Source organism: Drosophila biarmipes, chromosome X, assembly GCF_025231255.1.
Source record: "Drosophila biarmipes strain raj3 chromosome X, RU_DBia_V1.1, whole genome shotgun sequence".
In the NCBI taxonomy this organism is placed as follows: domain Eukaryota; kingdom Metazoa; phylum Arthropoda; class Insecta; order Diptera; family Drosophilidae; genus Drosophila; species Drosophila biarmipes.
In genome coordinates, this window is record NC_066611.1 from 11,045,090 (window position 1) to 11,055,153 (window position 10,064).

At 40.9% G+C, this 10,064-nt stretch overlaps 3 protein-coding genes across 4 annotated transcripts; 2 read left to right on the forward strand and 1 right to left on the reverse strand.

The window, feature by feature from the left end:
* Positions 1 to 4,863: 4,863 nt before the first annotated feature.
* LOC108025921 (probable RNA-binding protein 18) lies at positions 4,864 to 7,228 on the forward strand. 2 transcript variants are annotated; one of them, XM_017096608.3, is made up of 4 exons: positions 4,864 to 5,073; positions 5,143 to 5,263; positions 5,981 to 6,073; positions 6,161 to 7,228. In XM_017096608.3, the coding sequence occupies exons 1-4, from the start codon at positions 4,964 to 4,966 to the stop codon at positions 6,443 to 6,445; spliced, it is 609 nt and encodes a 202-aa protein (XP_016952097.1). In that variant the 5' UTR covers positions 4,864 to 4,963; the 3' UTR covers positions 6,446 to 7,228. The 2 variants fall into 2 exon arrangements, with proteins under 2 accessions (XP_016952097.1, XP_016952098.1); XM_017096609.3 differs by having other exon boundaries at positions 4,928 to 5,073; positions 5,189 to 5,263.
* On the reverse strand, positions 6,521 to 8,134 carry LOC108025922 (probable 28S ribosomal protein S25, mitochondrial). The gene is made up of 3 exons (XM_017096612.3): positions 7,904 to 8,134; positions 7,644 to 7,838; positions 6,521 to 6,743 (listed from the first exon to the last, which is right to left on the reverse strand). Exons 1-3 carry the CDS (start codon positions 8,038 to 8,040, stop codon positions 6,572 to 6,574), a joined length of 504 nt encoding a protein of 167 aa, XP_016952101.1. The 5' UTR covers positions 8,041 to 8,134; the 3' UTR covers positions 6,521 to 6,571.
* Positions 8,135 to 8,499: 365 nt separating this feature from the next.
* LOC108025825 (nucleoside diphosphate kinase 6) lies at positions 8,500 to 9,652 on the forward strand. Its single transcript, XM_017096478.3, has 2 exons — positions 8,500 to 8,841; positions 9,176 to 9,652. Exons 1-2 carry the CDS (start codon positions 8,642 to 8,644, stop codon positions 9,426 to 9,428), a joined length of 453 nt encoding a protein of 150 aa, XP_016951967.1. The 5' UTR covers positions 8,500 to 8,641; the 3' UTR covers positions 9,429 to 9,652.
* The last annotated feature ends 412 nt before the right edge of the window (positions 9,653 to 10,064 follow it).

The window sequence follows — 10,064 nt, forward strand, 5'->3', positions numbered from 1 at the left end:
ACTAATTTATTTGGCCGCTGCGTAAAGCCAACCTGGCTTGATGATTTTCTTAATAACCAATATTTTTTGCCATCACTTTTGGCAAAATAGAAATGTTTCGGACTAATTAAAATCAACTGAAATGCGGTTGACACTGGCAATGTGCAGCAAACGTCATAAAAACTGCGGTGGGACCACATCTAATAAGTAACTGCATTAGGAAGCCACAACCGAAATCACTGAACGTATTCAAAATGTGTCCGCAGGGGGTCATGTGTCAGCTTCAAATATATTCGGGGCTATCAAGTGCCGAATGCCAAGAGCAGGCTTGGGCCAAGACGTGACCATAATTTGGAGGTCTTCGAGAGAAGCCCTGTCTTCTTGGCTCGGTCAAGTAGTTTTCTGGGCTGGCAGGCAGTGATGAAGGGAGTGTATTGAACGGGATTTGGGTAATAGGTTGGGTACCTTTCATAGCCGAAGAAAAGCATGTATACTGCGAGTTTTGGCAAAATAAAGTAAGTACCTAATTCCCAAAAAAAATTTGATCTTAGCGGGAAAATACTTCTTGGCATAGCATATCACTAAGCCACGAATATTTCCTGAAAATTTGGAAGCTGTAGCTTTATTGGTTAAGACAGTGTACCTACTTCTTCAATTTTAACGAACCCTTTAAATTTATAAATATTTTTGATATCGGTACCTCGTACCTCGGCCAATCCGTAAAGTACCTCTTCCAGAACAGCTGGCGAGTACCTATATTGCGAATTATAGCCAAATAAAGTAGGTACCTAATTCTCAATAAATTTTTCTTACCTGATGGAGATATTTTATAAGGAAATCACTTTTTGGCATAGCACAAAACTAAGCCACGAATATTTCCTGAAAATTTCGAGGCTGTAGCTTTACTGATTTAGGCTGTGTTCCTACTTTACCCTTTAAATTTATAAATATTTTTGGTATATGTACCTTGTACTCCGTCAATCCGCAGAGTACCTTTCGCAGCACCGCTGGCGGACTCGGCTGTCAGTCGCAATGCTGTCCACTGCTACTTGGGATGCCCGGTGTCCGGTGTCCGATGTCCGGCTTATCCAGCTCTCCCGGCCAGCTCCTTGCGGTCGTCCCTTGACCTCCTTCCTGGCGTGGTGGCTCTGGGCTTCCAGCCTAGTTTATGCCCCACAACAGAACTCATGACAAAATCATTACAACCATTTCGTGTAGTTATCGTTCCATGTATGTATGCATACTCATATCCTGTCCCGGCTCCATATCCACGCCCCCGCTTTTCGTCGTGATGTTGCTCTGGGAAATGGCAAAAGCTGTAAAAAATTTGCATTTTTATAACAACTTAAGTCACCAGACGACTTTACTTTTCCGAGCACTTGAACTGGTTTGCTTCCTATACAAAGTTTTGCATGCGTGTCACCCCCACTCGACTCCGCCTGCCCCACGCCCTCCTCCACATCAGCATATCTAAACTATGAGCACGAAGAGAAAAGGAGTACCAAATAAAATATTAAAGATATATAATATATATAATAAAATATAAAAATTAAATAGTTTCTATGATTTAATTTATACGAAATACAATCATAAGCTAAGTGAAAGTCCTATAACATATACCTAAGTATGCAAAAGAAAGTATATATATATACATTATTATTTTTCAAATATTTTTTCCAGTGCCCTCGTGTGCATTTATAAAAGCAGTTATATTTATGAACTAGAAAGAGAAACGATGTTCCAAAAAAGAATGAGGAACCAAAAAAATGGTGTCCATTTTGCAATTTGCCGCCGGCGTGGCGAACGCAAGGCAAAATGGTTAAAGGACTCTGAGTTCAAGGGGGGATGGCGGTTGAGGGGTAGTGAAAGTGGCTGGAAAGGGGGCTGGAAAGGGGGCGGGCGTGGGACATATGTATGCAAAAGCACCGAAACAAAATAAAACAGCCAAGTCCTGCCTCAACGGAAGTTAATTTCGTAGAGTATTTCCTTGAAAGGAAATTATTAAATCCATAATTGGAAGCACTTTCTCAAACCAAAGGGTTGCCGAATTAAATAAAATAATTTAATTTATTTTTATATAACTAAAAAAATAAATAGCCAGAATAATATAATATTTTTTTAGATCTTTAGGTTCCTGGTGGCGATTTTCTTTCGCAAAATCACATCCTGGAACTTAAAGCTCCACTGCGCCCGGGTAATTCGTATGACCTGCACCCACTAAATTGCCATTTTGGCGCCATAAAGTGATTTGCTAGAGGAATTACGTATGCACAAAATGACCAACATGTTGCTCCCAGCTCTGTGCCATAAAAAATTGGCATACGAGCGAGGAGCGGAGGAGCAGGACGTGGGTATAGAAATTGCAGCGTGCATACTAAAATGCATTTCTGAGATGCACTGTGGATAATCACTGGTGTTTTTAAATTCTAAAAATATTTATTTCACAATTGGGCACAATCATTTAAATATTTTATGAAAAGAAAAGTGTGTTGGCTTGCCAGAAAGTATTTTTTAGCTTAAACATCTCTTCTATATATTCTTTTTTTCGAGTGCCCCGCCTTGGCTCCTTTCACATGCATGCCAGTGCGTCCTGGCTGGACAAACTCGATATGCATCGTGGAACGGAACCCGGCGTCTCGGTGAATTATTTAAATAAATGGTGGATGCTGGGACAAAGATCAAGAGCCAGTTTTTTATCATCGCTCTCAGCTCATCTGCATCGCCAGGACCCCGGCTCCAGGACCTGCCCCCCACACCATGGCACCCATCTGCTTGTTAGTGGTGCTTCAGCTCAACGACGGTAATTTGTGAAGACAGGAACGGAGAGATGGGGCCGGGCCCGAAACTAACGTGTCCTCGAGTCCAAAGCCACGGTTGAAAAATACAAAAAAAAAAAAAAATATATATATATATATAAAACATTTCCAAATTAAACCTTTTTATTATTTTATTAATATTTTATTATATTAATATTTTCATAGTAAATGTAAGTATCACTTTTCTCTCTTTAAATTCGAACAAGAGAAAAAAGAGCAAAAAACCTGCTTAAAAATACTCTTCGTGAGAGAGAAAACAGCTCTTTAAAACTCTCCGAATAGCTAAAGAGAGCAAAAAACAAGATGGCGAAGTGATACCTAGTTAGAAATGATCTTGAATTTCCCTATAAAGATATATGATCTTATCAAACTAAATTAACATTTTTTTTTGTACTTTTAAACTTCTTCAACAGTTTATAATATTTGTTATACATCCATTTTTCCCCTTTGGCTTGAGCCAAAGTTGGCATACAAATATCTTGCGTTTTTCCCTCCCATCCAGTCAGTGTCCAGAAATGAAGACGTCGGAAGTTGTCCATGGGGAAATGGAAGGGGGGGTTAGAAAGTCCTGGGAAAGAGGAAAGAGCCTGAAACTTATCGCATACAATGCGCATTAGCAATGTCTACATGAGTCCCCATCAAGTTATTTCCATTCCTTCCTGAGGACGGCTGTTGCATATTTCAAGGCTCTTGCGGATTTCCCTCGGTTTGCCATCTCGTTTAAGGCGTTTGAAGACACTTTGCTTTGAAAGGCTAGCGGCTGGGGTAGCTTAACAATACTCCATTTAGAGTAACAAAGTCATTGCTAAAAACAAACACTGAAAACTTAACCGCCTCTTCAAAAAATAAAGAAAAAAATTCGAAAACTGGTCAAAAAAAAAGATTACTACTAAAGTAATAGGGATCGTTAGCATGGAAAGCAAGCTGCTCACTTTTAGGCTTTAAGATGTACGGCTAGATTTGGTCAAACTATGATCAAAAAACTAGAAAGGAAATCGTATTTTTGAATATCTCTAAATGTATCTGTACTGTCGTTCAGTTTCCATCCATTGAGAAATGTTTTTTTTGACAAAAATCTGAATATCGTATCTGAAGCACATTTTTCGCCATAAGTATTCCGTTTTTTGGCTGCTAAATTTAAAATAATTGTCAGAATGAGGAATGTCATACCTCGTTGAGCTCGTCGTTTAATTTCCAATCTATTGGCATTCAAACCTAAAAACTTTTAAATTTTCAGATTTTTTGCAAAAAATCATGATGCACCCCCTTACAAAATATGCGAAAATTTGTCAAAAAATAAATTTTCCCTTAAATGATTGGGATAGTTAGCCCATTGAGCAAGCTGCTCAAAACAGTCGATCTTTTGGCTGTAAGCCTTGATTTGGCTAAACTACGCTAGAAAAACCGGAAGGAAAAATCGTATTTTTGACCAAAATCTGAATATCCTATCTCAAGCCCATTTTTCCCCATAAATATTCCGTTTTTTGGCTACTAAAACAAAAATAATTGTCAGAATGAGGAATGTCATACCTCGTTGATTTCCAATCTATTAGCACTAAAACCAGAACATTTTTGAGTTTTCAGATTTTTTTCAAAAAATCCTGATGCACACCCTTTTAAAAATTGCGAAATATTTTCAAAAAATATATTGTCCTTATATTAATTGGGATCGTTAGCATTGGACGCAAGCTGCTCAGTCTGCTGCTCAAGTTTGACTATTAGCTGTCCGCCTTGATTTGGCCAAACTATGATCGAAAAACTGAAACGAAAAATCGTGTTTTTGAAAATTATCTGAGTATCGTATTTTTGCTCAAAATTCCGAAATCCCATTTTTCCACCCTATACAATCAGTTTTTTGGCTGCTATGAAAAAATTAATCGTCAGATTCGCTAAACTCGTTGTTTAATTTCCAATCCATTGGCACTAAAACCCAGAAAACTTTGATTTTTGCCATATTTTGCTTAAATTTGAGGGATATCTAGAAAGCGCGCCTTCGAGCAAAACTATCGAAGTATCGATATCTTCAGGGTGGCCCTTTAGTATATTTTTGGTATTTTCGGGAGGGCAGTATAATCCGGCGCTGACTGTACAGCCACACTGTGACCATTTTTGCAAACAAAATGCCAAAATCCCTTTAATCCGCGCTGCAGATCCCTAGAGTGTCCAAAATGTCCTTGCAGACGGGAGCGAGTGGCTCGGGCGGCGGCGCTGGAGGCGGCGGCAACTCCGAGGAGACGCGGCGCATCTGGGTGGGCAACCTGGACTCGCGGATCACCGAGTAAGTTGTGGCTGCACAAGCCGTGCGAGTCGGAGGTGCTAATAGTTCCTTTTGCATTGCCCCCTATCGGTTTCAACTCCTCAAACTGATGCAAAAATGCGGCGCCATCGAGAAGTTCGACATGCTGTTCCACAAGGGCGGCCCCATGGTGGGACAATCCCGGGGCTACGCCTTCGTCACCTTCGCGCAGGTGGGTACGCAGTATTTTGGTGTGGTACACGGTGCAGCCACTGCATTATGCCCAGTTTTACAGGGACTTTTTTACCATGCTTACTTGGTTCCAGAACCCTTTTATTCCTAGATTACAGCTTAAATTAGTGATACTATGAGTAGGTCCTAGGTATAACTTGTATTTGTACCTCCTGAACACAATTTTCGAGTATTTTTGACCTTAAGTACCCCTATAGAGAATATTGGCTTTGTTTTACATACGATTTTGGTACTTTTAGTTATCCTAGAGCAAAATCAGACCATAAAAAGCACTAGCTTTAAGAACTGTCATGTAAATCACATATATTAACTAGTTATATACCTAATTAAGGTGATTTTGAGATATCTTTTAAGCCTAGGCCCCCCTTTTCACATCAGTTTCGTTATTCCTTTTGGTATTTCCCAATTTTAAGACGCTATAAACCAAACATTTTATATGTATTACTTGATTGCCACTAGGACATATCATATTTCCACATACTATATTTTCTTAAGGTGCTAAGAACGTATTTAAACAGATTAACTATTTGAGGACCTTTAATATTAAACAACTATGTTGTTTCTAAAGATTTAATGTCTTAAGAACTTTAAAATACCTTTAAAAAACTTTAGAAAGCTTGAAAATATGACCTCCCATATAGCCGCTCTGATATAAACCATCTTGTATTCTTACTTAATGCTGCTTCCATCCTTTCAGAACGAGGGAGCCACCAATGCACTGCTGAAACTGGATGGAACCAGCGTGGGAAACCGCTCGATAGCCGTGCGCCTGGCCAAGAATATTAAATATGTAAGCAAATCCAAGGAATTCTAGTACTATCTACTTATGTTTAACTCTGTATTCCTCACTTATCACAAATTTAAATCTCCCCCCCAGGACGATTTGCAGAAGCCCAAGCCGCGCCTGGAGATCCCAGCCCTGGGCACTGGCAAGCGCGAGGAGAAGATCAGCAAGACCGAGGCCATTCGCGCCATCGAGGCCAAACTGAAAGTGCTGGAGCGGCAGACTGACGACAATCTCGAGCTGAACACAGCCGGCAGGGGCGAGGCCAACGTGCCCTTCATCCAACGCTACCAGTTCAACAAGGACCGCGACGGATCGCAGCGCTACGGCAAGTCTTCGGCTCCATATCACCGGCAGCAGCGGCCTAAGCGGCGCTAGGCCACCGCCTCACCCTCGTAGTGTGTAAAAATCATTAGTACTTAGGGCGCTACCTCAGCAGACGAGCCTTGCGGGTGTAATTTACAATTAATTTATTAAAAAAGGAACAATCAGAACGTCGGAGGACTATTTGGGCGCGAACTTGACCTTGCCGCGCATGTGGTCGGGCAGCGGAACGGTGCCGGGACAGGGCACCTGGCCGGGGATCTCGCAGATGCAGTGCCTGCCGCATCCGTAGCCGAAGTTGGCCGGGTTGTCCTTGCTCTCCTTCAGGCGCGCCTCCGCATCCAGTTGCTCGCTGGAAAAGTCAAGTGAAAAAGGGTTTTACTAACTATATTAAGGCTAGATTATCGGGCGGAAGATCACTGTTTGAATCAATAATGCGAATCAATCAATTTTGTTGAAAAGGGCAGTGAACTATGCCTATGTAAATCATATTTTTAACTTGGCCCGGCGTAAATTGCCTGATTAAGCTCGTTTAAGCCCTAAAATACTTTGTATTTCCATTGTATGTATGCTACACGATCTAGAAGCAATTGCACATTTTACACATCTGAATTCATTCTCCTCGTACTTTCATTACAATCATTCATAGTTCTCAACTTTTGAAATTGTTGGCTCACGGCCTGCCCAATATTGTAGAAGTTCATTTAGACTGGATAAATATTTATACTATTTTGTACTTATCAATAAGAAAATAACCAAGCTACGATTAGTTCAAAAATGTTATGAAAAGAAGAGCATGCATTAAATTGTTCTGACAATATCAGAAGGTTTCAAAGAGTTGGCGCATGTTAATAAAGCGAAGTAGGGGAAGTAATCAATGTTTAACAAAGGGAAACCTTGAATAGGTTATATGATACATGTAGTAGAGCCTAAGAGGAAAGTTTGTCTAAGGAAAGATCAACAATCAAGTTCAATAGATCAAATTCAATGTGAAAATAGGTATATGAAATACAGCTAATGGAGCCTTTTAAAAGCATATGATCTAGGAAATACTAGAGAAACAAATCCTCTTATGAAGCATCATCAATAAATGCTAGTTAATATGGGAATAAGTCATGTTTCCAATGTTCTTGACAAGATCTAGGGGGCTACTCTATACCATTCTGTTCTTTATGATGGAAGCCCAACAAAACGCGTCTGTCAAAGCCTCCTCAGAGGGAAGCAAGGGCTGTATGCCAGGACAGGCACTCACCGGGTCTTGCCCACCACCTGGACCAGGTGCTCGATGATCTCGTCCCGCTTCCGCCCGTCGACGTCTATCAGCATGTCCCTGCCGTCGTCGAAGTAGCAGCGCACGAAGGGCGAGGGCGTCATGTTCTTCAGCGTGAGCACCTGCACCTCGGGGTTCTTGAACTGGATCTGCGGGATGTTCCAGAACACGAAGTCCCTGTGGGGATCGAAGACTACGCTCTTTACTCCCTGTAAGGGCCCATATATCCATATCCAACTCACCGGGCTCCCGCGTGATGATCGCCGTACGTGTTGTAGTTGACGCTGAAGATGCGCACCTTGTCCTTGAGCACCAGCTTGCCCGCGTTCAGGTACTTCAGGGTGCGGCGGATGGGCTCGCGGCCCTTCATGAACGGCATTTTGGGGTTTTAATTCAAATAACTCGGGTAAAAATAGGGAAAATCAAAAAGCGGCTGCTTGTGTAATGCGAACAGCTGGCTTGGTAAGGGGTGGCAGCCCTTGCCAAAGCGATCTGGCAACCTTTTGGGTCTGGAGTACAGAAATTTAAAATTTGTGTTAAATTAAGTTTTCTACAAAATACTGGTACGATCCTTGTTCTACTAACTCATCTTAGCAATTTAATGTTTTATTTATTAAAATCCATTCAGTGGTTTGCTAGAACTTGTACTTTTACTGTTTTGAAAGTATTTTCAGTATTTTTTCTCCAGCCCTGGTGTGCAAGCTAGAGTTGCCACACTGCCAAATATTCATCTTAAAACTGATTTTCTTATAATTTTACGAGCTTATTTAAATTTTATTAACTAATTATTTTATTTTGCTCTATTTTTGATTAAATATGGATTTCTTTTCTTTAATATTTATTTATATATTTAATGCGGCGGCCCACTACGATTGGTCTACCCGTCTTATATCGATAGACCCATCTCAATAGCAACCGACTGAAATCTTTGTTTACGTTTTAAACTAAAACTAAATAATAGGAAATCCAGAAGAGAGCAAATGGAAATCACACTGGCCCTGATAAAGCCGCACGTGCTGCGGAACACCTACGCGATGCAGCAGATCCGGGCCTTGATCTCCCAGAACTTTACGGTCCTCGACCAGAAGGAGGTTTGCATAACGAAAGAGCTCTCGGAACGATTCTACGCGGAGCACCAGGGCAAGTTCTTCTACAACCGGCTCACCAGCTTCATGAGCAGGTGAGCAGACCATTATCCAGCAACCGGGAGGTACCTAGCCAGTAGGATGGATACCTATCCTTCACCTTATTATCATAATTTTCTTTATGGGTTCGACTCCCGGGTTCAAATCCCAGCCGGAAAAGTTACAAAAACCTATGTATTTTGAAGCAAATACTGATAGGTTATCATAGCATATGATTATCATAATATCCTAGAAAACCTCCCTTTACCGTCTAAAACCATAATTACTATACCAATTCTCGCTAAAACCTCTCCTTACCGACGAAACCTATAATTAATTTTAAAGATTATCAAAGATCACACAATAATCATAAACAAATGTCTCCCCCAGCGGCCCCTGCTATGCCCTGATCCTCCAGTCGGAGGCCTGCATCCAGAAGTGGCGCGGTCTTCTGGGACCCACCAAGGTGTTCCGAGCCGTCTACAGCGATCCCAACTGCATCCGGGCGTTGTACGGTCTGTCCGACACCCGCAACGCCTGCCATGGGTCCGACAGCGAAGCCTCTGCCCTCCGTGAGATCGGCATCCTGTTTCCGGAGTTCAACGCCGCCGAGGGAAAGCGCCAGGCGAAAAAGGAGGCGTAGCCGGGGTTGACTTCATCCTGAGAAAGATGACCTATAGCATTTTTATTATAAGCAGTTAAATGTCAAAGATTTCGAGAGGGTTCTAAGAAGATGCCTTTAAGGTTGTTGAAAGAGCCTCCAAAAGTATGCCTATTTATTTTTGTTATTCCTGTGTTGTTTTCAAGACAATATTAGGTTAAGCTTGTAGCAAATAGTAAGATATTGAATAAAATATATAGAATTCAGCATTTTAGTGAAAAAGAAGCTGAGGCATGTGTTTCAAAAACTTTATTTCGTCAATTTCTGGTTTACATAATACAATTCTTTGTCATTAGGCGGTAGGTACATGTATAGATAGAGATTTTCGATTTGTTCTGGTTACCGTTTAGCTCATTGTAAATATTTGGTAGTAAAATGATAAAATTTACAAACTTAACAAATTATATAAATATATATTTATGTGTGTGTAAGTTCTGTGGTAGCCCTATAAACAGGTAAAGATATAAATGTTTTGTATATCGGTTCAGACGATTGAGAGCATGAAAGCAAAGCGCGAATTAAAAAAATCAAAGTTATTGTTAAAAAAAAATTGTAAATTCTTGTATTTGCAGCCGGCACTTGGGTGCAAGCGAGACGGCACCTGCATCTGCTGTCCTT

What these genes read in the sequence shown, in the direction of transcription:
- LOC108025921 (XM_017096608.3), top strand. Translation starts at nt 4,964, where the DNA reads ATGTCCTTGCAGACGGGAGCGAGTGGCTCGGGCGGCGGCGCTGGAGGC. An exon ending in CTGGACTCGCGGATCACCGA is followed by an intron (nt 5,074 to 5,142) that starts GTAAGTTGTGGC and finishes TGCCCCCTATCG; the next exon opens with GTTTCAACTCCTCAAACTGA. An exon ending in CCTTCGTCACCTTCGCGCAG is followed by an intron (nt 5,264 to 5,980) that starts GTGGGTACGCAG and finishes CCATCCTTTCAG; the next exon opens with AACGAGGGAGCCACCAATGC.
- LOC108025922 (XM_017096612.3), bottom strand. Translation starts at nt 8,040, where the DNA reads ATGCCGTTCATGAAGGGCCGCGAGCCCATCCGCCGCACCCTGAAGTAC. An exon ending in GATCATCACGCGGGAGCCCG is followed by an intron (nt 7,839 to 7,903) that starts GTGAGTTGGATA and finishes CGATCCCCACAG; the next exon opens with GGACTTCGTGTTCTGGAACA. An exon ending in CAGGTGGTGGGCAAGACCCG is followed by an intron (nt 6,744 to 7,643) that starts GTGAGTGCCTGT and finishes TGACTTTTCCAG; the next exon opens with CGAGCAACTGGATGCGGAGG.
- LOC108025825 (XM_017096478.3), top strand. Translation starts at nt 8,642, where the DNA reads ATGGAAATCACACTGGCCCTGATAAAGCCGCACGTGCTGCGGAACACC. An exon ending in CTCACCAGCTTCATGAGCAG is followed by an intron (nt 8,842 to 9,175) that starts GTGAGCAGACCA and finishes TGTCTCCCCCAG; the next exon opens with CGGCCCCTGCTATGCCCTGA.